This window comes from Cuculus canorus, chromosome 32 (genome assembly GCF_017976375.1).
Source record: "Cuculus canorus isolate bCucCan1 chromosome 32, bCucCan1.pri, whole genome shotgun sequence".
Taxonomy (NCBI): Eukaryota; Metazoa; Chordata; class Aves; order Cuculiformes; family Cuculidae; genus Cuculus; species Cuculus canorus.
The window spans coordinates 1,141,485-1,168,178 of NC_071432.1; the positions used below are offsets into that span (position 1 = coordinate 1,141,485).

Genomic DNA, 26,694 nt, shown 5'->3' on the forward strand with positions numbered 1-26,694 from the left:
CCTTAAATTGCCCCCGAATCCCCTCAAATCACCCCAAAATTCCTTCAAATCCCCCTCAAATCCCCCCAAAATGCTCTGATGACCCCAAAACCACCTCAAATCCCCCCAAATTGCCTCAAAATCACCTCAAATAATGCCAAATCGCTCCAAATTCCCTTAAATTGCCCCCAAATCCCCTCACATCACCCCAAAATCCCCTCAAATCCCCCCAAAATTCCTTCAAATCACCCTCAAATGCCCACAATTTCCTCAAATCACCCCCAAATCCCCTCAAATCACCCCCAAATCCCCCCAAAGTACTGACATTAAATCACCCCAAAATCCCCTCAAACCACCCCAAAAGAGACCCCAAAATCTTCTCAAATCACCCCCAAATCCCTCTAAATTACGCAACAAATCACCATTTTCGCCTCCAAATTGCGTCGTTACCCCAAAACCCACCCAAATCACCCCAAAACAGTCATCTCGCCCCCCAAATTCCCTCAAATTCCGAATGGTTTCGTCTCAAAACGGAATCATTGCCTCAACATCGCCCCAAATTTCATTAAAATACTCAAATTCCCTCAAATTCCCTGAAATTCTGCAAAAAAATCATCATTTTGCCTTAAATTCACCCCAAAACCCCCCAAATCTACTCCCCCCTCAACCTGAACCCCAACATTGGCTCCTGGTCCATAGACTTTATTAATAGAGGGATTTTGGGGTGCACAAGGAGGGGTTCGGGGGGGGGGGTTGGGACTAAAAAAAGGTGGGTTTTTGGGGTGCGGCGTTATGGGGGGGTCTCGGCGGCAGGGGGGGACCCCTCGGGCTGCAGCAGTCGCGCCCCCAAACGCTCGACGTCGTCCAGGCTGAGGCCGCGGAGGCTCTGCTCGTAGTCCTGGGGGAGGGGGGGGAACCCCAAAATCCACTCGATTCCACCCATCTCCCACCCAAAGACACAGGGACCCCCCCCAAAAATGCTTCAAGATCACCCCCAAAGCCACTAAACCCCTCCACACACCTCTTGGAGGTCCCCAAAATCGCCTTCCTGACCCCCCCCAAACCCTCAGCACCCCCAAATCCCCTTCCTGACCCCCCAAAACACCCCTCAGCGCCCCCAAATCCCCTTCCTGACCCCCCCAAACGCCCCTCAGCCCCCCCAAATCCCCTTTCTGACCCCCCAAAATGCCCCTCAGCGCCCCCAAATCCCCTTCCTGACCCCCCCAAATGCCCCTCAGCACCCCCAAATCCTCTTCCTGACCCCCCCAAATGCCCCTCAGCCCCCCCAAATCCCCTTCCTGACCCCCCAAAATGCCCCTCAGCCCCCCCAAACCCCTTTCCTGACCCCCCAAAATGCCCCTCTGCCCCCCCAAATCCCCTTCCTGACGCCTCTCAACCCCTCAGCCCCCCCAAACCCCCTTCCTGACCCCCCAAACGCCCCTCAGCCCCCCCAAACCCCCTTCCTGACCCCCCAAACGCCCCTCAGCCCCCCCAAATCCCCTTCCTGACCCCCCAAAATGCCCCTCAGCCCCCCCAAATCCCCTTCCTGACCCCCCAAAACACCCCTCAGCCCCCCCAATCCCCTTCCTGACCCCCCAAAACACCCCTCAGGCCCCCAAATCCCCTTCCTGACCCCCCAAAACACCCCTCAGGCCCCCCAAACCCCCTTCCTGACCCCCCCAAATGCCCCTCAGCGCCCCCAAATCCCCTTCCTGACCCCCCCAAATGCCCCTCAGTCCCCCAAATCCCCTTCCTGACCCCCCCAAATGCCCCTCAGCCTCCCCAAATCCCCTTCCTGACCCCCCAAACGCCCCTCAGCCCCCCCAAATCCCCTTCCTGACCCCCCAAATGCCCCTCAGCCCCTCAAACCCCCTTCCTGACCCCCCAAATGCCCCTCAGCCCCCCCAAACCCCCTTCCAGACCCCCCAAACGCCCCTCAGCACCCCCAAATCCCCTTCCTGACCCCCCCACACGCCCCTCAGCCCCCCCAAACACCCTTCCTGACCCCCCCAAACGCCCCTCAGCCCCCCCAAATCCCCTTCCTGACCCCCCAAATGCCCCTCAGCCCCCCCCAAATCCCCTTCCTGACCCCCCAAATGCCCCTCAGCCACCCCCAAATCCCCTTCCTGACCCCCCCAAAACACCCCTTAGCCCCCCCAAACCCTCTTTCTGACACCCCAAATGCCCCTCAGCCCCCCCAAATCCCCTTCCTGCCCCCCCAAACGCCCCTCAGCCCCCCAAATTCCCTTCCTGACCCCCCAAAACACCCCTCAGCCCCCCCAAACCCCCTTCCTGCCTCCCCACCTTCTGCAGCTGCTGCAGGACGCGCGGCCCCTCCTGCGCCCCAAAATGTTTCGTCAGCAGCCGGGCCAGAGCCCCCCCCGCAAAGAACGAGGTTGGGGGGGGCGGAGGAGAAGAAGCAGGAGGGGGGTCCCCCAAAACTCCCGACCCCCCTTTTTCGCCACTCCCTCCTGGTTTTAACACCAGGTTGAGGCGGGGGGACGGACCCAGAGCGTAATCCGAGAGGGGACGGTCGTCTGGGGGGGCAAAAAAAGGGGGGGACCCCAATATTAAGACACCCCCTTGTTCCCTAAAGCCCCCCTGTGACCCCCCAATCCCCAAATCCAACCCCCAGCCCCCCATTTTTGCCCTCCCCACCCCTAATCCCCCCCAAATCCAGCCCCCAGCGCCCCATTTTTGCCCTCCCCACCCCTAATCCCCCCCAAATCCAGCCCCCAGCCCCCCATTTTTGCCCTCCCCACCCCTAATCCCCCCCAAATCCAGCCCCCAGCCCCCCACTTTTGCCCTCCCCACCCCTAATCCCCCCCAAATCCAGCCCCCAGCCCCCCGTTTTTGCCCTCCCCACACCCTAAACCCCCCATCCCCTCCCAAGTCCCCCCAAATCCAGCCCCCAGCTCCCCATTTTTGCCCTCCCCACCCCTAATCCCCCCCAAATCCCCCCAATTACAGCCCTCAGCCCCCCGTTTTTGCTCTCCTCACCCCTAATCCCCCCCAAATTCCCCCAATTACAGCCCTCAGCCCCCCATTTTCGCCCTCCCCACACCGTAACCCCCCCAAATCCCCTCCCAAATCCCCCAAATCCAACCCCCAGCCCCCCGTTTTTGCCCTCCCCACCCCTAATCCCCCCCAAATCCCCCCAAATCCAGCCCCCAGCCCCCCATTTTTGCCCTCCCCACACCCTAAACCCCCCAAATCCCCCCAAATCCAGCCCCCAGCCCCCCGCTTTTGCTCTCCCCACCCCTAATCCCCCCCAAATCCAGCCCCCAGCCCCCCATTTTTGCCCTCCCCACCCCAATCCCCCCAATTCCCTCCCAAATCCCCCCAAACCCAACCCCCAGCCCCCCATTTTTGCCCTCCCCACCCCAATCCCCCCAAATCCCCTCCCAAATCCCCCCAAATCCAACCCCCAGCCCCCCGTTTTTGCCCTCCCCACCCCTAATCCCCCCCAAATCCCCCCAAATCCAGCCCCCAGCCCCCCATTTTTGCCCTCCCCACACCCTAAACCCCCCCATCCCCTCCCAAGTCCCCCCAAATCCAGCCCCCAGCTCCCCATTTTTGCCCTCCCCACCCCTAATCCCCCCCAAATCCCCCCAATTACAGCCCCCAGCTCCCCATTTTTGCCCTCCCCACCCCTAATCCCCCCCAAATCCCCCCAATTACAGCCCTCAGCCCCCCATTTTTGCCCTCCCCACCCCAATCCCCCCTAATCCCCCCCAAATCCAGCCCTCAGCCCCCCATTTTTGCCCTCCCCACCCCTAATCCCCCCCAAATCCAGCCCCCAGCCCCCCATTTTTGCCCTCCCCACCCCTAATCCCCCCCAAATCCAGCCCCCAGCCCCCCATTTTTGCCCTCCCCACCCCTAATCCCCCCCAAATCCAGCCCCCAGCCCCCCATTTTTGCCCTCCCCACCCCTAATCCCCCCCAAATCCAACCCCCAGCCCCCCGTTTTTGCCCTCCCCACCCCTAATCCCCCCCAAATCCCCCCAAATCCAACCCCCAGCCCCCCGTTTTTGCCCTCCCCACACCCTAAACCCCCCAAATCCCCCCAAATCCAGCCCCCAGCCCCCCGCTTTTGCTCTCCCCACCCCTAATCCCCCCCAAATCCAGCCCCCAGCCCCCCATTTTTGCCCTCCCCACCCCAATCCCCCCAATTCCCTCCCAAATCCCCCCAAACCCAACCCCCAGCCCCCCATTTTTGCCCTCCCCACCCCAATCCCCCCAAATCCCCTCCCAAATCCCCCCAAATCCAACCCCCAGCCCCCCGTTTTTGCCCTCCCCACCCCTAATCCCCCCCAAATCCCCCCAAATCCAGCCCCCAGCCCCCCATTTTTGCCCTCCCCACACCCTAAACCCCCCCATCCCCTCCCAAGTCCCCCCAAATCCAGCCCCCAGCTCCCCATTTTTGCCCTCCCCACCCCTAATCCCCCCCAAATCCCCCCAATTACAGCCCCCAGCTCCCCATTTTTGCCCTCCCCACCCCTAATCCCCCCCAAATCCCCCCAATTACAGCCCTCAGCCCCCCATTTTTGCCCTCCCCACCCCAATCCCCCCTAATCCCCCCCAAATCCAGCCCCCAGCCCCCCATTTTTGCCCTCCCCACCCCTAATCCCCCCCAAATCCAGCCCCCAGCCCCCCATTTTTGCCCTCCCCACCCCTAATCCCCCCCAAATCCAGCCCCCAGCCCCCCATTTTTGCCCTCCCCACCCCTAATCCCCCCCAAATCCAGCCCCCAGCCCCCCATTTTTGCCCTCCCCACCCCTAATCCCCCCCAAATCCAGCCCCCAGCCCCCCATTTTTGCCCTCCCCACACCCTAAACCCCCCATCCCCTCCCAAGTCCCCCCAAATCCAGCCCCCAGCTCCCCATTTTTGCCCTCCCCACCCCTAATCCCCCCCAAATCCCCCCAAATCCAGCCCCCAGCCCCCCATTTTTGCCCTCCCCACACCCTAAACCCCCCATCCCCTCCCAAGTCCCCCCAAATCCAGCCCCCAGCTCCCCATTTTTGCCCTCCCCACCCCTAATCCCCCCCAAATCCCCCCAAATCCAGCCCTCAGCCCCCCATTTTTGCCCTCCCCACCCCTAATCCCCCCCAAATCCAGCCCCCAGCCCCCCATTTTTGCCCTCCCCACCCCTAATCCCCCCCAAATCCAGCCCCCAGCCCCCCATTTTTGCCCTCCCCACCCCTAATCCCCCCCAAATCCAGCCCCCAGCCCCCCATTTTTGCCCTCCCCACACCCTACACCCCCCATCCCCTCCCAAGTCCCCCCAAATCCAGCCCCCAGCTCCCCATTTTTGCCCTCCCCACCCCTAATCCCCCCCAAATCCCCCCAAATCCAGCCCCCAGCCCCCCATTTTTGCCCTCCCCACCCCTAATCCCCCCCAAATTCCCCCAATTACAGCCCTCAGCCCCCCATTTTCGCCCTCCCCACCCCGTAACCCCCCCAATCCCCTCCCAAATCCCCCCAAATCCAACCCCCAGCCCCTCACTTTTGCCCTCCCCACCCCCAATCCCCCCAAATCCAGCCCCCAGCCCCCCGTTTTTGCCCTCCCCACCCCTATTCCCCCCCAAATTCCCCCAATTACAGACCTCAGCCCCCCATTTTTGCCCTCCCCACCCCTAATCCCCCCAAATCCCTCCCAAACCCCCCCAAATCCAGCCCCCAGCCCCCCATTTTTGCCCTAACTATACCCTAACCCCCCCAATCCCCTCCTAATCCCCCAATTCCCTCTCAAATCCCCCCAAATCCAGCCCCCAGCCCCCCGTTTTTGCCCTTCCCACACCCTAACCCCCCCAATCCCCTCCCAAATCCCCCCAATATCCCCCCTCAGCCCCCCATTTTTGCCCTCCCCACCCCTAATACCCCCAAATCCCGCCCCCATTTTTGCCCTCCCCACACCCTAAACCCCCCCAACCCCCCAAAATCCAGCTCCCAGCCCCCCGTTTTTGCCCTTCCCACACCCTAACCCCCCCAATCCCCTCCCAAATCCCCCCAATATCCCCCCCAGCCCCCCATTTTTGCCCCCCCTCACCCGCCAGCGCCTTCCCCCGGTGCAGGAGCCGCTGCCGCTCGGGGGGGACCCCAAGTCTCTCTCCCAGCAGCCGCTTTACCTCCCCGACTCGCGCCTCGGGGGGTACCTGGGGGGCAGGGGAGGGGGTCAGGGCACCCCAAAAACACCAGGACCCCCCCAAAAACCCCTCAAAATAGGCAGGAGTGCCCCAAATTTGGGGGGCTTTGACAGTCTGCCCCCTAAAATTAGAGGCGTCTCCTCCCCAAAACCCCCCCAAAATGTGGGTCCCTGAGCCCTTCCCCCCCCCCCAAAACTAGGGGTCCCCTCCCCCAACACCCTCAAAACGAGGATGCCAAACGAGCCCCTCCTCCACCAATATTGGGGTCCCCTCCCACCCACCCCCCCCAAAATCACCTCAATCCCCCCAAACTGGGGGTCCCTGAACCACTGCCCCCCAATATTGGGAGTCCCCTCCCCTCCAAACTAAGGGTGTCCCCCCCCAAAATGGGGATCCCCAAACCCCCACTCCCCAGACTGGGGCTCCCCCCCCCCCCAAATCCCGGTCTCTCTCCAATATTGGGGTCCCCGTCCCCCCCAGAATGGCATCTTTGAGCACCTCCTCCACCAAACTGCCCCCCCCCCCCAAATATTGGGGTCCCCTCTCCCCAAATCCCTCCTCCCCCCGCCCAAACTGAGGGTCTTCGGGCCCTCCTCCCCCCTATTATGGGGGTCCCCTCCCCTGAACCCCCTCAAACCCCCCCAAAATGCGGTCCCCTCCCCCCAATATCGCCCCCCCCCCCCCCACCTCGAGGCTGCACTCGCGCCCCTGCAGCGCCTTCACCGTGAGCAACATGGCGGCACCGGTACCTGGAGGACCTGAGGAGCAGAGAGGCGCCTTTTCCACCCCCCCCAACAACTCCAGGTACCATCGAGTTGAACTCGGTTCAATGGCGCTGGAGGGGCAGAGCGTCTCCTCTACCAACTGGTACCATCGAGTTGAGTAGGGGTGAACGGCGCCAAGTGGGGCAGAGCGGCTCCTCCGCCATTTTACTATCGAGTTGAACGGGAGTCAAAAGTGAACGGCGCCGGGTGGGGCAGAGCGGCTCTTTCACTCTTCATATGTTACTAATGGAGTTTTGAAGTAGAAGAACGAACATGAGGTGAGGACCCCAAAAATGGGCGCGGGGACCCCTCAAAATGAGGGGGAAACGCTAAAAATGGGGCCCAGCACGAAAAATGGGGGGGGGGGGGCAAGCACTGAGCCCCAAAATGAGGAGAAAATCACAAAAATAGGAACAAAACCCATCAAAAATACAAAAACAAACGTAAAAGGAGAAGAAAAGACCTCAAAAATGGGATCAGAGACCCCCAAAATGAGGGGGAAAGTCGAAAAATCGTGTGCAGCCCCAAAAATGGGGGAAAAACCGCAAAAATAGAAGAAAAAACTCCAGCAAAAGGGAGAAAAGGGGAAAAAATAGGGAAAAAATAGAAAACGAGAGCCGAAAAAGGAGAAAAATCGAAAGAAAAGCCACAAAAATAGAAGAAAACCCCAAAAGTGGGATCAGAGAGCCATAAAATTAGGAGGAACCCTAAAAATAAGCAAAGGCCAAAAAAATAAGGAGAGAGCCCCAAAGATTGGACCAAAATAAGGGAATTACGGAAAAAGCCCAACTCGAAAATAAAAGAGAGACCCCGAAAGTGAAGAAAAAAAACCCAAAATTTAGGGGGACTGAGAAATGAGCCCCAAAATTGGGGGGAAACGATAAAAATGGGAGAAGCGGCTCCAAAAAATAACAAAGGATACATCAAAAACGTGAAAACAGAAGAGGGAACCCCAAAAATAGAAAAGACCCCAAAATCAGGATCAGAGACCCCCAAAAATGAGGCAAAAACCCCCAAAATGAGGCAAATGTCCCAAAAATAAGAGAATAGGTCAAAATATTAGACCCAAAAATGGGGGAAAGGGGGAAAAAATAGGGAAAAGGAACTCAAAAATAGGAAGAAAGAGCTCAAAAATGAGGATGAAGCCGTAAAAATATTGGGGGAACCTCCAAAAATGGGGGGTGGGGGGCAAAAATGAGCCTCAAAATGGGGGGAAGCCACAAAAATGAGAGAGGGAACCCCAAAAAATAGGAGAAGAGAGACCAAAAATACAAAAATAGGGGAGAAAACCCCCAAAAAACTGGGAAGGGGGTCCCAAAAATGGGGGGAGAGACCCCAAAAATGGAGGGAGATCCCAAAAATGGGGGGGGACGACGACCCAAAATTGAAATGAGGGGGCCCAAAAATGGGGTTGAAACCCCAAAAATGGGACCCAAAAGAGGGGAGGGGCGTAAATTGGGGGCAAAAAGCCCTAAAACGGGGTTGGAACCCCAAAAATGGGACTTGGAGATGTAAAAAGGGGCTCTTTTACCACCGAGTTGAACGGGGTTAAACGGCGCCAGGCGGGGCAGAGCGTCTCCTTCACACAGGCCCTCCCCAACCTTCATTCGGTACCATCGAGTCGAAAGAAGTTCCATGGCGCCAGGCGGGGCAGAGCGACTCCTTCACACACCCCCCCCTCCCCACCCGATACCATCGAGTTGAACGGGATTCAATGGCTCAGCGCGGGGCAGAGCGGCTCCTCCCTGACCGGAAGCGGCGGGTTTGAAGGCGCTCGGCGTGAGAATGGCGGCGGAGAGGGAGACGCTGGAGCTGTATCCGCGCTTTGAGGGGGTTTGGGGGAGACCTGGAGGGGGAGGGGGCAACTGGGGGTCGGGGGGCAGTTGGGGGGGTCGGGGAGGAATTGGGGGCAATTGGGAGCACTTCGGGGGGCAAATGGACGTCTTGGAGGGGACTTGGAGGGTAGTTGGGGGCTCAGGGGCGACGTGGGGCGCTTTGGGGAGGATTGAGGGAGGCAGTTGGGGGACTTGGGGGGTAATTGGGGTCCTTGAGGGGCTCAGGGGGCACTTAGGGGGCAATTGGGAATCTTTGGGGGGATCTGGGGGCAGTTGGGGGGCTCAGGGATGAATTAGGGGGCAATTTGGGGTCCTTGAGGGGGTAATTGGGGGCTCAGGAAGGGACTTGGGGGGCAATTGGGGGTCTTTGAGGGGATCTAAGGGCAGTTGGGGGGCTCAGGAGGGACTTGGGGGGCAATTGGGAGTCTTTGGGGGGATCTGAGGGCAGTTGGGGGACTCAGGGGGAGCAATTGGGGGTCCTTGAGGGGGTGATTTGGGGCAGTTGGGGGGCTCAGAGGGGACTTGGGGGGCAACTGGGGGTCCCTGAGGGGATCTGGGGGCAATTGGGGGTCTTTGAGGGGGTGATTGGAGGCAGTTGGGGGTTCAGGGGGGACTGAGGGGGCAGTTGGGGCAAATTGGGGTTTGGGGCCGTTTTGGGTCCCATTTAGGTCTAAATTGGGCCATTTTGGGTCCGATTTGAGGGATTTTAGGTCAAATTTAGGGGTTTGGGGTCCAATTTGGGAGATTTTGGGTCCTATTTGGGGGGTTTGGGGTCATTTTGGGTACAGTTAAAGTGCGTTTGGGGACAGTTTGGGGACTTTGAGGCCATTTTGGAGCCAATTTAGGTGGTTTTGGGGCAATTATGGGGGCTTTTGGGTAATGTTGGGGCAATTATGGGGGATTTTGGGTAATTTTGGGGCCAATTTCAGTGGCTTTGGGTAATTTTTGGGAAAATTTAGGTGGTTTGGGGGCAATTATAGGGGTTTGGGTCATTTTGGGTCCAATTTGGGGGGTTTTGGGGCAATGATGGGGGTTTGGGGTCATTTTGGGGCCAATTTAGATGGTTTTGGGGCAATGATGGGGGTTTTGTGTCATTTTGGGGCCAATTTAGGTGGTTTTGGGGCGATGATGGGGGGTTTTGGGTCATCTTGGGACCAATTTCGGTGGTTTTGGGGCAATGATGAGAGTTTTGAGTCAATTTTGGGCCAATTTAGGTGGTTTTGGGGCAATTATGGGTCATTTTGAGTCATTTTGGGGCCAATTTAGATGGTTTTGGGACTATGATGGGGGTTTTGGGTCATTTTGGGGCCAATTTAGGTGGGTTTGGGCCATTATGGGGGGTTTTGTGTCATTTTGGGACCAATTTCGGTGCTTTTGGGGCAATGATGGGGGTTTGGGGTCATTTTGGGGCCAATTTAGGTGGTTTTGGGTCATTTTGGGGCCAATTTAGATGGTTTTGGGGCAATGATGGGGGTTTTGAGTCAATTTGGGGCCAATTCAGGTGGTTTCGGGGCAATGATGGGGGTTTGGGTCATTTTGGGGCCAATTTCGGTGGTTTTGGGGCGCTGATGGGGGGGTTTTGGGCCAATTTTTGGGGTCCCCCGTTGTGTCCTTGACGCCCCTCCCCCGGTGGGTGCGGGTGCCCCTCCCCCCCCGCGCGGCCCGAGTGGCTTTGGGGGCGCTCGAGCCCGACCTGCGCCCCTCCCCCCCCGGCCAGGGACGGACCCTCCCCCACCCGAGGCTGAGCGTGACGGGGGAGGGGCTGGAGGCGTGAGTGGGGGCGGGGCTATAGGGGAGAGGGGGCGGGGCTATGGGGAGAGGGGGAGGGGCTGGAGACGTGAGTGGGGGCGGGGCTATGGGGAGAGGGGAGGGGCTATGGGGGAGGGGATGAGGGGAGAGTGGAGGAGGGGCTATGGGGAGAGGGGCTATGGGAAGGGGGAGGGGATGAGGGGCAAGTGGGGAGGGGCTATTGGGGAGTGGGAGGGGCTATGGGGAGGGGATATTGAGGAGGGGAGGGGCTGGAGGCATGAGTGGGGGCGGGGCTATGGGGGAGGGGAGAGAGGGGGAGGGGCTATGGGGAAGGGAGAGAGGGGACGGGCAGGAATGGGGAGGGGCTGAGAGGAGAGGGAGTGGCTAAAGGGAGAGGGGGAGGGGCTATGGGGAGGGGCTGGAGGGGAGAGTGGGGGAGGGGCTATGGGGAGGGGGGTGGGAGAGTGGGGGAGGGGCTATTGGGGAGACTGAGAGGAGAGTGGGGGAGGGGCTATGATGGAGGGGAGGGGCTGAGGGGAGAGTGGGGGAGGGGCGGGAGTGGGGAGGGGCTGTGGGGGAGGGGCTGAGAGGAGGGGTTGAGGGGAGAGTGGGGGAGGGGCTGAGGGGGGAGGGGCTGGAGGTGTGAGTGGGGGGAGAGGAGTGGGTGGGGCTATGGGGGAGGGGCAGCGGGGAGTGGAGAGAGGGGGAGGGGCAATTGGTGTGGGCTAAAAAGGGTGGGGGAAATGAGGTGGGGGCGGGGCCAAAGGCGTGTTGGGGGCGGGTCGGGTCCGGCGCTGACCCTGTGCGCAGGCGCTGGGCGGGCGCGGAGCCGCGGGCGCTGCGCGGCGTCGTCTCCTCCTTCCTGGAGCTTTTGGGCCTCGCGCTGGAAACCATCGAACGCTTCGACCCCGCCGGGAACCCCCCCGGGAACCCCCCGGAATGAACGGCTCCGGGTTTGGGGGGGGACAAAGCAGTGACTTTGGGGTGTCTTTATTTGGGGGGGGCGGAGAGAGAGGGGCCGCGCGGCATCACCGGATCTGGAGAGAGAGCGGAGAGTAAAGGCAAACGGAACCCAAAATGGCTCCAACAGCACCAAAAATGGCACCAAAATGACCCCAAATCCACATCATAGCCTCAAAACCACCTAAATTTGCCTCAAAATTACACAAAACCACCTAAATTGGACTCAAAATGACCCAAAACCCCCATCATTGACCCAAAACCACCAAAAAATGGCCCCAAAATCCCCATCATTGCCCCAAAACCACCTAAATTGGCCCCAAAATGACCCAAAACCACCTAAATTGGCCCCAAAATGGCCTCAAAGTCCCCAAACGCACCTTAACTGTACCCAAAATGACCCCAAACCCCCCAAAATGGGACCCAAAAATCTCCCAAATTGGACCCCAAACCCCTAAATTTGATTTAAATCCCTCAAATCGGACCCAAAATGGCCCAATTTAGACCTAAATGGGACCCAAAATGGCCCCAAACCCCAATTTGCCCTTAATTGCCCCCCAAGTCCCCCCTGAGCCCCAATTACCCCCTCAAAGACCCCCAATTGCCCCCCCAAGCCCCCCCAACTGCCCTCTGATCCCCTCAAAGACCCCTAAGTGTCCCCGGTTACCCCCTCAAAGACCCCCAATTGCCCCCCCCCGAGCCCCCCCAACTGCCCTCAGATCCCCTCAAAGACCCCCAATTGCCCCCTAAGTCCCCCCTGAGCCACCCAACTGCCCTCAGATCCCCTCAAAGACCCCCAATTGCCCCCTCGGTCCCGCCTGAGCCCCCAATTACCCCCTCAAAGACCCCCAATCACCCCCTCAGTCCCCCCAACTGCCCCCAGACCCCCTCAAAGCCCCCCAGTCGCCCCCTCAGTGCCCCCCCTCACCGTGTAGCGCTCCCATTTGCGTTCGGGGTCGTACGGTTCCCACCGCGACGCCGGGAAGATGTGTTTGTTCTTCTCATACCACGAGCGCAGCACCACCTTCCCGGCGTGGGACTGCGGCACCAAAGGGGTTAAATGGGGCCCGGGAGGGGCGGGGTTAAACGGGGGGAGGAGCCATAGGGGGAGGGGTTATAAAGGGCGGCCATGATGGGAGGGGTTATAAAGGGCGGCCATGATGGGAGGGGTTATAAAGGGCGGCCATGATGGGAGGGGTTATAAAGGACGGCCATGATGGGAGGGGTTATAAAGGGCGGCCATGATGGGAGGGGTTATAAAGGGCGGCCATGATGGGAGGGGTTATAAAGGGCGGCCATGATGGGGAGGAATTATAAAGGGCGGCCATGATGGGAGGGGTTATAAAGGGCGGCCATGATGGGAGGGGTTATAAAGGGCGGCCATGATGGGGAGGGGTTATGAAGGGCGGCCATGATGGGAGGGGCTATAAAGGGAGGCCATGATGGGGGGGGTTATAAAGGGCGGCCATGATGGGGAGGGGTTATAAAGGGCGGCCATGATGGGAGGGGTTATAAAGGACGGCCATGATGGGGAGGGGTTATAAAGGGCGGCCATGATGGGAGGGGTTATAAAGGGCGGCCATGATGGGGAGGGGTTATAAAGGGCGGCCATGATGGGAGGGGTTATAAAGGGCAGCCATGATGGGAGGGGTTATAAAGGGTGGCCATGATGGGAGGGGTTATAAAGGGCGGCCATGATGGGGAGGGGTTATAAAGGGCGGCCATGATGGGAGGGGTTATAAAGGGCGGCCATGATGGGGAGGGGTTATAAAGGGTGGCCATGATGGGGAGGAGCTGTAAAGGGCGGCCATGATGGGAGGGGTTATAAAGGGCGGCCATGATGGGAGGGGTTATAAAGGACGGCCATGATGGGGAGGGGTTATAAAGGGCGGCCATGATGGGAGGGGTTATAAAGGGCGGCCATGATGGGGAGGGGTTATAAAGGGCGGCCATGATGGGAGGGGTTATAAAGGGCGGCCATGATGGGAGGGGTTATAAAGGGCGGCCATGATGGGAGGGGTTATAAAGGGCGGCCATGATGGGAGGGGTTATAAAGGGCGGCCATGATGGGAGGGGTTATAAAGGGAGGCCATGATGGGGAGGAATTATAAAGGGCGGCCATGATGGGAGGGGTTATAAAGGGCGGCCATGATGGGGAGGGGTTATAAAGGACGGCCATGATAGGAGGGGTTATAAAGGGCGGCCATGATGGGAGGGGTTATAAAGGGCGGCCATGATGGGGAGGGGTTATAAAGGGCGGCCATGATGGGAGGGGTTATAAAGGGAGGCCATGATGGGAGGGGTTATAAAGGGTGGCCATGATGGGAGGGGTTATAAAGGGCGGCCATGATGGGGAGGGGTTATGAAGGGCAGCCATGATGGGAGGGGTTATAAAGGGCGGCCATGATGGGGAGGGGCTATAAAGGGTGGCCATGATGGGGAGGGGTTATAAAGGGCGGCCATGATGGGGAGGAGCTATAAAGGGCGGCCATGATGGGGAGGGGTTATAAAGGGCAGCCATGATGGGAGGGGTTATAAAGGACGGCCATGACGGGGAGGGGTTATAAAGGACGGCCATGATAGGAGGGGTTATAAAGGGCGGCCATGATGGGGAGGGGTTATAAAGGGCGGCCATGATGGAGAGGGGTTATAAAGGGCGGCCATGATGGGAGGGGTTATAAAGGGCGGCCATGATGGGGAGGGGTTATGAAGGGCGGCCATGATGGGGAGGGGCTATAAAGGACGGCCATGATGGGGGGGGTTATAAAGGGCAGCCATGATGGGAGGGGTTATAAAGGACGGCCATGATGGGGAGGGGTTATAAAGGGCGGCCATGATGGGGAGGGGGAGGGGCGGCACCTCGTCCTTCTCCACTGAGGCGTCGTTAAGGAGACGAACGTCATCGTGAACGTCGAAGTTGAAGAGGGGCCCTGAGGGGGGGGGGGGAAAGGGCCACAGTGGCGTTGGTGACGTCACCGTCGGTGCCTCCCGCCCCTCCCCCTCCCCCTCACTCACCGCTTTTGCCGCGCGCCTTCGTCACGATGAAATCGTAGAAACTGTGGTGCTGCGGGGGGGGGAGGGGCAACAGTGAGGGGGAGGGGCCAAAACGAGCTGGGGGAGGGGCCAAAACGAGGGGGGAGGGGCTAAAAGTGTGGGAAGGGGTGGGGAGGGGCAGGAGGAGCGATTGGGGGAGGGGTAACAGGAGGGGGAGGGGCCGAGGGGGTGGGGAGGGGTTAAAGGGGGTGGGGGAGGGGCCGAGATGGTGGGGGAGGGGCTTACATGGGGGATGATCAGATCCTCTTTGATGTACATGAGCTGCTCCACCCCTGCTGACCTGGGGGGGGGGGGGGGCAGCACCGTGAGAACCCTCCCCCACCTCCTTCTCCCCTCCCCCACCCCTTCAACCCCTCCCCCACCCCTTTAACCCCTCCCCCACACCTTTAACCCCTCCCCTCCTCCTTTAACCCCTCCACACCCCCTTTAACCCCTCCCCCACACCTTTAACCCCTCCCCTCCTCCTTTAACCCCTCCCCACCCCTTTAACCCCTCCCCCACCCTTTTAACCCCTCCCCACCCCTTTAACCCCTCCCCACTCCCCTTAACCCCTCCCCTACCCCTCTTTAACCCCTCCCCCTTTAACCCCTCCACACCACCTCTAACCCCTCCCCCACCCCCTTTTAACCCCTCCCCACCCCTCTAACCCCTCCCCCACCCTCTTTAACCCCTCCCCCTCTTTAACCCCTCCCCCTTTAACCCCTCCCCACCCCTTTTTAACCCCTCCCGCCTTTAACCCCTCCCCCACCCCTTTTTAACCCCTCCCCACCCCTTTTAACCCCTCCCCACCCCTTTTAACCCCTCCCCCACCCCTTTTAACCCCTCCCCCACCCCTTTAACCCCTCCCCACCCCTTTAACCCCTCCCCACTCCCTTTAACCCCTCCCCCACCCCTTTTAACCCCTCCCCACCCCCTTTAACCCCTCCCCCACCCCCTTTAACCCCTCCCCCACACTCTTTAACCCCTCCCCCTTTAACCCCTCCCCCTTTAACCCCTCCCCCCCTTTAACCCCTCCCTCACCTCAATTCGCTGAAGTCGCGGCGCAGAATCTCCAACGCTTTCTGCAGAAACTGCTGCATCGTATTCCCTTTCTTCATCTGAGGGGGGAAAAAATGGGGGGTCCCAGGACTCCCCCCACCCCCAAAACCCCTCAGGGTTCCCCCCCAAAACCCTCCAACCCCCCCCCAAAATCCACTGTCCCCCCAACCTTCACCGTCCGCCGGTGCCCGGAGCCGTCCCAGTAGCTGAACGTGATCTCGATCTCCTCATCTATGGTTTTGGGGTGAAAAACAGCACATTTGGGGGTGCGAGAGGGAAAAGGGGGGGGCTGGGAACCCCCCCTAAGCCTCAAAAGCCTCCCCTGAACCCCAAAATCCCACTCACTTTTGATCTTCTCCTGCTTCGCTTCCCACTCCTGGCGCAGCTCCTCCCGCAGGCGGTTCTCCTCCTCCTGGGAATGGGGTGTGGAAAAATGGGGGGCTGCGACCCCCAAAACCACCCCTATGCCCCAAAATCCACCTCTTTCAGCCCAAAATCCACCTTTTGTGACCAAAAATCTACCCCTTACACCCCCAAATCCAACTTTTGTGCCCCCAAATCCACCTCTTCCACCACAAAATCCATCTTTCGTGACCCAAAATCCACCTTTTGTGACCCAAAATCTCCCCCTTTCACCTCCAAATCCACCTTTTGTGACCAAAAATCTCCCCCTTTCACCTCAAAATCCATTTTCTGTGACCCAAAATCCTCTTCTCACCTCAAAATCCCCTTTTTATGACCCAAAATCCACCTTTTGAGACCCAAAATCTATCCTTTTCCCCCCAAAATCCACCTTTTGTGACCAAAAATCTCCCCCTTTCACCCCCAAATCCAACTTTTGTGCCCCCAAATCCACCTCTTCCACCACAAAATCCATCTTTTGTGACCCAAAAATCTATACCTTTCACCTCAAAATCCATTTTCTGTGACCCAAAATCCCTTTTCACCCCAAAATCCTCTTTTTATGACCCAAAATCCACCTTCTGTGACCCAATTTCCGCCTTCTGTGACTGAAAATCCACATTTTTCAGTCCAAATTCCACCTCTTTCACCCCAAAATCCAACCCCTGAACCCCAAATTCCACCTTTTCTGACTGAAAATCCATTTTTATTCCAAATTCCACCTCTTTCACCCCAAAATCCAACACTCGAACGCCAAATTCCACCTCTTTCACCCCAAAATCCGCCTTCTGTGACCCAATTTCCGCCTTCTGTGACTGAAAATCCACATTTTTCACTCTAAATTCCACATCTTTCACCCCAAAATCCAACCTCTGAACCCCAAATTCCACCATTTCTGACTGAAAATCCACATTTTTCTGTCAAAATTTTGCCTTTTCTGACTGAAAATCCACATTTTCACTCTAAATTCCACCTCTTTCACCCCAAATTCCACCTTTTCTGACTGAAAATCCACATTTTTCACTCCAAATTCCACCTCTTTCACCCCAAAATCCAACCCCGAGCCCCAAATTCCACCTTCTGTGACTGAAAATCCACATTTTTCACTCCAAATTCCACCTTTCCTGACTGAAAATCCACATTTTTCTCTCCAAATTCCACATCTTTCACCCCAAAATCCACCTTTCGTGACTGAAAACCCATATTTTTCACTCCAAATTCCGCCTCTTTCACCCCAAAATCCACCTTTTGTGACTGAAAATCCACATTTTTCACCCCAAATTCCACCTTTCCTGACTGAAAATCCACATTTTTCACTCCAAATTCCACCTTTTCTGACTGAAAATCCACATTTTTCACCCCAAATTCCACCTTCTGTGACTGAAAACCCACATTTTTCACCCCAAATTCCACCATTTCTGACTGAAAACCCACATTTTTCCCTCCAAATTCCACCTCTTTCACCCTTTTTACGCCCAAATCCACTTTTGGTGACTCCGAACCCATCATTTGTGCCCCCAAATCTCCCCTTTTCCCCCCCAAATCCACCTTCTGTGCCCCCAAATCCCCTTTTTTCACCCCAAACCGCCCCTCCCAGTACCTCCCGGTCCCGATCCGGGAGGAAACTGGTGTCGACATCCGGGTTTTTGCCCAATTTCTTCTTTTTTGGGGGCTCTTCGGGGGCCTCTGAGGGAGCGAAAAGGGGGGGTTGAGCCCCAAAAACCCCCCAAACCGGTTCAAACTGGTTCAAACTGGTCCAAACTGGTCCAAACCGCACCGGGGGGTTCGTCGTCCGCCGCCTCTTCGTCGAGGCTGAAGCTGAGGCTGCAGATCTTGCGCTTCGCCTCCTGTTTGCGCTCGCGCTCCCGCTGCCGCTCCAGCTGCCTGCGGGGGGGAACTGGGCTTACTGGGAGGCACTGGGAACGCTGGGGGGGACTGGGAGGGGGAATTGGGGGCACTGGGAACACCGGGAGGGGGAACTGGGAGCGCTGGGAGGGACTAAGAGGCACTGGGAGGGGGAATTGGGGGCACTGGGAACACTGGGAGGGGAACTGGGAACACTGGTAGGGACTGGGAGGCACTGGGAGGGGGAATTGGGGGCACTGGGAACACTGGGAGGGACTGGGAGGGGGAATTGGGGGCACTGGGAACACTGGAAGGGGGAACTGGGAGCACTGGGAGGGAGTAAGAGGCACTGGGAGGGGGAATTGGGGGCACTGGGAACACTGGGAGGGGGAACTGGGGGCACTGGGAGGGAGTAAGAGGCACTGGGAGGGGGAATTGGGGGCACTGGGAACACTGGAAGGGGGAACTGGGAGCACTGAGAGGGACTAAGAGGCACTGGGAGGGGGAACTGGGAGCACTGGGAGGGGGTAAAAGGAACTGGGAAGGGGAATTGGGGGCACTGGGAACACTGGGAGGGACTGGGAGGGGGAATTGGGGGCACTGGGAACACTGGGAGGGGGAACTGGGAGCACTGGGAGGGGGTAGAAGGCACTGGGAGGGGGAATTGGGGGCACTGGGAACACTGGAAGGGGGAACGGGGAGCACTGAGAGGGACTAAGAGGCACTGGGAGGGGGAACTGGGAGCACTGGGAGGGGGTAAAAGGAACTGGGAAGGGGAATTGGGGGCACTGGGAACACTGGGAGGGACTGGGAGGGGGAATTGGGGGCACTGGGAACACTGGGAGGGGGAACTGGGAGCACTGGGAGGGGGTAGAAGGCACTGGGAGGGGGAATTGGGGGCACTGGGAACACCGGGAGGGGGAACTGGGAGCACTGGGAGGGAGTAAGAGGCACTGGGAGGGGGAATTGGGGGCACTGGGAACACTGGAAGGGGGAACTGGGAGCACTGAGAGGGACTAAGAGGCACTGGGAGGGGGAACTGGGAGCACTGGGAGGGGGTAAAAGGAACTGGGAAGGGGAATTGGGGGCACTGGGAACACTGGGAGGGACTGGGAGGGGGAACTGGGGGCACTGGGAACACTGGGAGGGGGAACTGGGAGCACTGGGAGGGACTAAGAGGCATTTTGGGGTCAAAAAAGATGGATTTGGGGGTGAGAGAGGAGGGGTTTGGGGCACAAAACGTGAATTTGGGGACACAAAATGTGGACTTTGGGTCAAAAAAGGGAGATTTTGGGGTCCAAAAGGTGCATTTAAGGGCACAATATGTGATTTTTGGGCCAAAAGGGGTGGATTTTGAGTCCCAAAGCTGCATTTGGGGTGAAATGAAATGGGTTTTGGGGTGAAAGTGCTTTTTGGGGCACAAAAGGTGGATTTAGGGTTTCGGGGATGGATTTTGGGGGCGTTTTGGGTGGGTTTTGGGTCAGAAACGTTGGGATTTGGGTCAGAAACGGTGGGTTTTGGGTTGGAAATGGTGGGTTTTGGGTCGGAAACGGTGGGTTTTGGGTCGGAAATGGTGGGTTTTGGGTCAGAAATGTCGGGTTTTGGGTCAGAAACGTTGGGATTTGGGTCGGAAACGGTGGGTTTTGGTTCGGAAATGGTGGGTTTTGGGTCGGAAATGGTGGGTTTTGGGTCAGAAATGTCGGGTTTTGGGTCAGAAACGGTGGGTTTTGGGTCGGAAATGGTGGGTTTTGGGTCAGAAACGGTGGGTTTTGGGTCGGAAAAGGTGGGTTTTGGGTCAGAAACGGTGGGTTTTGGGTCAGAAATGGTGGGTTTTGGGTCAGAAACGGTGGGTTTTGGGTCAGAAATGGTGGGGTTTGGGTCAGAAACGGTGGGTTTTGGGTCGGAAAAGGTGGGTTTTGGGTCAGAAACGATGGGTTTTGGGTCGGAAATGGTGGGTTTTGGGTCAGAAACGGTGGGTTTTGGGTCGGAAAAGGTGGGTTTTGGGTCAGAAACGGTGGGTTTTGGGTCAGAAATGGTGGGTTTTGGGTCAGAAACGGTGGGTTTTGGGTCAGAAACGGTGGGTTTTGGGTCAGAAATGGTGGGGTTTGGGTCAGAAACGGTGGGTTTTGGGTCGGAAATGGTGGGTTTTGGGTCGGAAAAGGTGGGTTTTGGGTCAGAAACGGTGGGTTTTGGTTCAGAAATGGCAGGTTTTGGGTCAGAACCATCGGGTTTTGGTTCAGAAACGGTGGGTTTTGGGTCAGAAATGGTGGGTTTTGGGTCGAAACTGGGTTTGGGTCAGAAACGGTGGGTTTTTCGTTGGAAATGCTGGGTTTTGGGTCAGAAACGTCAGGTTTTGGGTCACAAACAGTGGGTTTTGGGTCAGAAACAGTGGGTTTTGGGTCAGAAACGTCGGGTTTTCAGTCAGAAATGGTGGGTTTTGGGTCGGAAACAGTGGCGTTTGGGTCAGAAACATTGGGTTTGGGTCAGAAATGGTGGGTTTGGGGTAGAAAACGTCGGGTTTTGGGTCAAAAACAATGGGTTTGGGTCAGAAACATCAGGTTTTGGGTCAGAAACAGTGGGTTTTGGGTCAGAAACGGTGGACTTTGGGTCAGAACCGCTGGGTTTTGGGTCAGAACCGGTGAGTTTGGGGTCAGAAACGGTGGGTTTTGGGTCAGAACCGGTGGGTTTGGGGTCAGAAACGGTGGGTTTTGGGTCAAAATGGTGTTTGGGTCAGAAATGGTGGGGTTTGGGTCAGAAATGGTGGGTTTGGGGTAGAAAACGTCAGGTTTTGGGTAGAAAACGTCGGGTTTTGGGTCGAAAACAGTGGGTTTGGGTCAGAAACGGTCGGGTTTGAGTCAGAAACGATGGGTTTTGGGTCAGAAACGGTGGGTTTTGTGTCGGAAACATCAGGTTTTGGGTCAGAAACATTGGGATTTTCGTTGGAAACGGTGGGTTTTGGGTCAGAAACGGTGGGTTTTGGGTCGGAAACAGTGGGTTTTGGGTCGGAAACGGTGGGTTTTGGGTCAGAAATGTCGGGTTTTGGGTCAGAAATGTCGGGTTTTCAGTCAGAAATGGTGGGTTTTGGGTCAGAAATGGTGGGTTTTTCGTTGGAACCGGTGGGTTTTGGGTCGGAAACGTCGGGTTTTGGGTAAGAAACAGAGGGTTTTGGGTCAGAACCGGTGGGTTTTGGGTCGGAAACAGTGGGTTTTGGGTCAGAACCGGTGGGTTTTGGGTAAGAACCGGTCGGTTTTGTGTCAGAAACAGTGGGTTTTGTGTCGGAAACGTCGGGTTTTGGGTCAGAAACGTCAGGTTTTGGGTCAGTAACAGTGGGGTTTGGGTCAAAATGGTGTTTGGGTCAGAAATGGTGGGTTTTGGGTTGGAAACGGTCGGGTTTGGGTCAGAAATGGTGGGTTTGGGGTAGAAAACGTCAGGTTTTGGGTAGAAAACGTCGGGTTTTGGGTCGAAAATGGTGGGTTTGGGTCAGAAACGTCGGGTTTTGGGTCAGAAGCAGCGGGTTTTGGGTAAGAACCGGTTGGTTCTGGGTCAGAAACAGCGTTTGGGTTGGAAACGGTGGGTTTTGGGTCAGAACCGGTGAGTTTTGGGTCAGAACCGGTGGGGTTTGGGTCAGAAACGGTGGGTTTTGGGTCAGAAACGGTGGGTTTGGGGTCAGAACCGGTGGGGTTTGGGTCAGAAACGGTGGTTTTGGGGTCAGAAACGGTGAGTTTGGGGTCAGAACCGTTGAGTTTTGGGTCAGAAACATCGGGGTTTGGGTCAGAAACGACGGCTTTTGGGTCAGAACTGGTGAGTTTGGGGTCAGAACCGGTGAGTTTGGGTCAGAAACGTCGGGTTTTGCGTCAGAAACGTCGGGGTTTGGGTCAGAAACGGTGGGTTTGGGGTCAGAAACGGTGAGTTTGGGGTCAGAAACGGTGGCTTTTGGGTCAGAAACAGTGAGTTTTGGGTCACAAATGATGGGTTTTGGGTCAGAGCCGGTGGGGTTTGGGTCAGAAACGGTGGGTTTGGGGTCAGAAACGATGGGTTTGGGGTCAGAAACGATGGGTTTTGGGTCAAAATGGTGTTTGGGTCGGAACCGGTGGGTTTTTGGTCAGAACCGGTGGGTTTTGGGTCGGAAATGATGGGGTTTGGGTCAGAACCGTCGGGTTTTGGGTCTCACAGCTGCAGCTCGCGGCTCTGCTCCCGCTTCGCCAACTGCTTCTCGCGCTCCTTCACCAGCGCCTCCTGCCGCGCCCGCATGTCGTTCAGCGTCACCAAACCTGGGGGAGGACACCCCAAAACCTGAACTTGGGGGGAGCCCCAACTGCGTTTGGGGCAAAAAAATGGGATTTTAGGGTCTCCGGGGGGCGATTTTTTGGTGGATTTAAGTGGTTTTGAGAGGTCTGAGAAGAACCTGAGGGGCTCGGGGGGGGTGGGGGGGAGGGTTTTGGGGGGCTTTGAGAGGTTTCAGGGGGGCCCTGGTGGGGGAAAAGAGATTTTTGGGGTCCCCCCCAGGTTTTGGGGGGCGTTTAGGGGGCATTTTTGTGTGGATTCAAGTGGTTTTGAGGAGTTTGGTGAAACCCTGAAGGGCTCAGGGGGGTTTGGGGAGCCCTGGGAGGGGCGTAAGGGGATTTTGGGGGGCAAAGGGGGGTTTTTTTTTGGGGTCCCCCCCCTCACCTACGGTGCTGGATTTGAGTTCGGCTTCGACCGCATCGTAATGAGCCGAAAACTTGCGGTCGATGTTGGATTTGGCGCTGTTCTCCTGGGGGGGGGGAAAAAAATGGGGGTCAGGGACCCCCCAAAAACCCCTCAGAGCCCCCCAAAACCTCCCACCCTCCCCCATCTGCCATCCAGATGCTCCCAAAATCCCCCCAGACCCCAAAGACGTCCCCCCCGGCCCACATTTCTGGGTCCCTCAGACCCCAAATCCCCTAAATTGGACCCAAAATGGCTCCCAAATCTCCCCAAAATGGCCCCAAAATGACCCAAATCCCCCATAATCGCCCCCAAACCACCGAAATTGGACCTAAAATGGCCCAAACTCCACCAAAAATGGTCCTAAAATGACCCAAAACCACCTACATTGGACCCAAAATGAACCACAGGGATCCAAAAGAACCGAAATGGACCCAAAGTAGCCCCAAACTCCCCTAAAATGGCCCCAAATAGACCCCAAAAAGACCCAAAATCGACTCAAAACCATTTGGGTCCAAATCAGACCCAAAGTGACCCCAAAATCAACCCCAAAAACACCTAAATTGGACCCAAATTGACCACAAAACCCCCAAAATGGCCCCAAAATGACCCAATCGCCCCAATAATCGTACGTGAATTGACCACAAAACCCCCAATATTGACCCAACGTGACCCCAAACCCCCTAAAATGACCCAAAACCTTCCAAAATCACCCCAAAATCACCTAAATTGGACCCAAATTGACCCCAAAACCCCCAAACCCACCTCAAAATGGCCCCAAAACCCCTGAAATGACCCCAAAGACCCCTCTCAGCCCCCCATTTCTGGGTCCCACGGCACTCCCCAGCCCCATAAACACCCCGAACCCCACTTCTGCCCCCCAAGGACCCCCTCCTCACTCCCCAGACCCACCCAGGACCCCCCCAAATCCCTCCAGGACCCCCCAAACCCCATTTCTGACCCCCTCCCTGTTGCCCACAGCCCCACAGATCCACCCAGGACCCCCCCAAATCCCTCCAGGACCCCCTAAACCCCATTTCTGACCCCCTCCCTGCTGACCACAGCCCCACAGACCCACCCAGGACCCCCCCAAATCCCTCCAGGACCCCCCAAACCCCATTTCTGACCCCCTCCCTGCTTCCCCCAGCCCCACAGACCCATCCAGGACCCCCCCAAATCCCTCCAGGACCCCCCAAACTCCATTTCTGACCCAGGACCCCCCTCAAATCCCTCCAGGACCCCCCAAACCCCATTTCTGACCCCCTCCCTGTTGCCCCCAGCCCCACAGACCCACCCAGGACCCCCCCAAATCCCTCCAGGACCCCCCAAAACCCCACTTCTACACTCCCAGACCCCAAAACACTCCCCTCGCCCCCCATTTCTGGGCCCTACAGTCACACGCACACACATATTTTGGGTCCCCCAGCCCCACAGAGACCCCAAGACCCCCCCAAATCCCACTTTAGCCCCCCCCGACCTCAGCGATCCGCTGCCGGAGTTGCTCCATGTGCTCTCGCTGCCGTTCCCGTTTCTTCATCAGCTGCAGCGCCCGTCCGGCCTCGCTCGCTGCCCCCTTGTACTGCGCCATCGCGACGGGTCTGGGGGGTCCTGGGGGGGCAGAAATGGGGTTTAGAGACCGGGGGGAGGGGAGAGAGGGGCTTTCAGGGGTCCTGGGGGGTCAAAAATGGGGTTTAGAGACCGGGGGGAGGGGAGAGAGGGGCTTTGAGGGGTCCCAAAGGGTCAAAAATGGGGTTTAGAGACCGAGGGGAGGGGAGAGAGGGGCTTTGAGGGGTCCCAAAGGGTCAAAAGTGGGGTTTAGAGACTGAGGGGAGGGGAGTGAGGGGCTTTGAGGGGTTCCGGAGGGTCAAAAATGGGGTTTAGAGACCGAAGGGAGGGGAGTGAGGGGCTTTGAGGGGTCCTGGGGGGTCAAAAATGGGGTTTAGAGACCGAGGGGAGGGGAGAGAGGGGCTTTGAGGGGTCCTGGGGGGTCAAAAATGGGGTTTAGAGACCGAGGGGAGAGGAGAGAGGGGCTTTGAGGGGTCCTGGGGGGTCAAAAATGGGGTTTAGAGACCGGAGGGAGGGGAGAGAGGAGCTTTGAGGGGTTCCGGAGGGTCAAAAATGGGGTTTAAAGACCAGAGAAGAGAAGAATGAGAAGATTTAGGGGGTCCTGAGAGGGGATTTAGGGGGTACACGAGGATCAGGAGAGGTCTGGAGGAGCAAATATGGGGTTTAGAGACCACAGGGAGGGGAATGAGGGGTTTTGGGGGGTCCTGTGAAGAGCAATTGGTGTTTCAGGGGGTCCTGAGAGGGAATTTGGGGGGATCCGGGTGGTTCTGGGGGGGCTTTTGGGGTCCAATAATGGCCTTTAGAGTGTGGAGGGAGGGGGAGAGAAAGGTTTTGGGGGTCCTGGGGGGGACTGAGAGGGGGTTTGAGGGGAATTTTGGGGTTCCGGGAGGTCAAAAGGGGGCGTTGAGACCGAGGGGGAAAATGAGGGGTTTGGGGGTTCTCTGAGGGGGTTTGGGGGGAATTTTGGGGTTCCGGGAGGTCAAAGGGGGCGTTGAGTCCGAGAGGGGGAATGAGGGGTTTGGGGGTTCCGTGAGGGGGTCCTGAGAGGGGTTTTGGGGGGAATTTTGGGGTTCCGGGAGGTCAAAAGGGGGCGTTGAGACCGAGGGGGGGATGAGGGGTTTGGGGGTTCTGTGACGGGGTCCTGAGAGGGGGTTTGGGGGGAATGTTGGGGTTCCGGGAGGTCAAAGGGGGGCGCTGAGACTGAGAGCGGGATGAGAGGTTTGGGGGTTCTGTGAGGGGGTCCTGAGAGGGGGAATTTTGGGGTTCCGGGAGGTCAAAGGGGGGCGTTGAGACCGAGGGGGAAAATGAGGGGTTTGGGGGTTCTGTGAGGGGGTCCTGAGAGGAGGAATTTTGGGGTTCCGGGAGGTCAAAGGGGGCGTTGAGTCAGAGGGGGGGATGAGGGGTTCTGTGAGGGGGTCCTGAGAGGTGGATTAGGGGGAATTTTGGGGTTCCGGGAGGCCAAAGGGGACGTTGAGACCGAGGGGGAAAATGAGGGGTTCGGGGGTTCTGTGAGGGGGTCCTGAGAGGGGGAATTTTGGGGTTCCGGGAGGTCAAAAGGGGGCGCTGAGACTGAGGGGGAAAATGAGGGGTTTGGGGGGGGTCAAAAATGGGCTTTAGAGACCGGGACGAGGGGGGACGAGGGGGTTCCGGGGGTCCCGGGGGGCGTCAAGGGACGGAAACGGGGGGTTTAGGGGTCCGGGGGGTGAGGGGGGGTCCGCGGTTTTGGGGGGGATTTGGGGCATCACCGAGAGCGCAGAGAAAGCGGCGGCGCCGGAAGCGGAAGTGGCGAGACCGGAAGTGCGCGCGCGGAGGGAGGGGGGAGTGAAAAGAAGCCACGCCCACTCCCTGGCCGGTCCGCTCGCTGAGACACACCCCCTTCATGAAGCCACGCCCCCTCATGAGACCACGCCCCCTCTCAGGCCACGCCCCCGGGAGGGCAGAGGGACCCGTGAGGCAAATGGGGTCCTCGAAACGAACGCAAAGCGCCCCTCAAATTGGAACCGAAACTCCCCAAACGGCTCAAAATGGCCCCAAAAGGCTCAAAATTCGACTCAAAAAGATTCCAAATTGCACCCGTTTTGATAAATGTCCCCAAACCCCTCCAAATGGCCCAATTTAGACCTGAATTAGACACAAAACCGCCCCCAAATCCTCAAAATTCGACCCAAAATCCCCCAAATTGGAACCGAAATGACCCAAAATACCCCCCGAAGCTTCAAAATTCGACCCCAAATCCCCCAAACTGGACCCAAACCCCTCCAAATGGCCCCAAAACCCCCCAAATTCGACCCCAAATCCCCTAAATTGGATGCGAAATTGCCCCCCAAACCCCTCAAAGTGGCCCTAAATGGCCCCAAAATGGCTCGAAACCCCCCCAAAATGGCCCCAAAGAAACCACAGTCGCTGTGGGGCAGCTGTGGGGCAGCCGTGGGGCAGATGTGGGTTTTATTGTCCAGCAACACCAAGAAACAATAAATAGGGGGTGGGGGGAGCACGGGGACCCCGCTATAAATAGGGGGGGGGGATGATGGGGACCCCATAGGGGGAAAAAGGGGGGGTTTTGGGGGGTCTTTCTCCCCCTTGTCTGCAGCAATGGGGGCTTGAGGGGGGGGCACGTGGATTTTGGGGTGAAAAGAGGGGTTTTCTGACCTTTTATGGGAGGGGCAAAG

General features: G+C 57.8%; 2 protein-coding genes across 2 annotated transcripts; both read right to left on the reverse strand.

Annotated features, from left to right (window-relative positions):
• Positions 1-680: 680 nt before the first annotated feature.
• Positions 681-6,988, reverse strand: UBL4A (ubiquitin like 4A). The gene is made up of 4 exons (XM_054052171.1): positions 6,814-6,988; positions 6,030-6,135; positions 2,284-2,516; positions 681-877 (listed from the first exon to the last, which is right to left on the reverse strand). The coding sequence occupies exons 1-4, from the start codon at positions 6,859-6,861 to the stop codon at positions 770-772; spliced, it is 495 nt and encodes a 164-aa protein (XP_053908146.1). The 5' UTR covers positions 6,862-6,988; the 3' UTR covers positions 681-769.
• Positions 6,989-11,448: 4,460 nt separating this feature from the next.
• Positions 11,449-25,851, reverse strand: FAM50A (family with sequence similarity 50 member A). The gene is made up of 14 exons (XM_054052170.1): positions 25,771-25,851; positions 23,937-24,067; positions 22,442-22,526; positions 21,945-22,044; positions 17,706-17,812; positions 17,529-17,614; positions 15,872-15,938; positions 15,696-15,757; positions 15,509-15,585; positions 14,714-14,768; positions 14,450-14,498; positions 14,294-14,364; positions 12,363-12,473; positions 11,449-11,511 (listed from the first exon to the last, which is right to left on the reverse strand). Exons 2-14 carry the CDS (start codon positions 24,045-24,047, stop codon positions 11,503-11,505), a joined length of 990 nt encoding a protein of 329 aa, XP_053908145.1. The 5' UTR covers positions 24,048-24,067; positions 25,771-25,851; the 3' UTR covers positions 11,449-11,502.
• Positions 25,852-26,694: the final 843 nt, after the last annotated feature.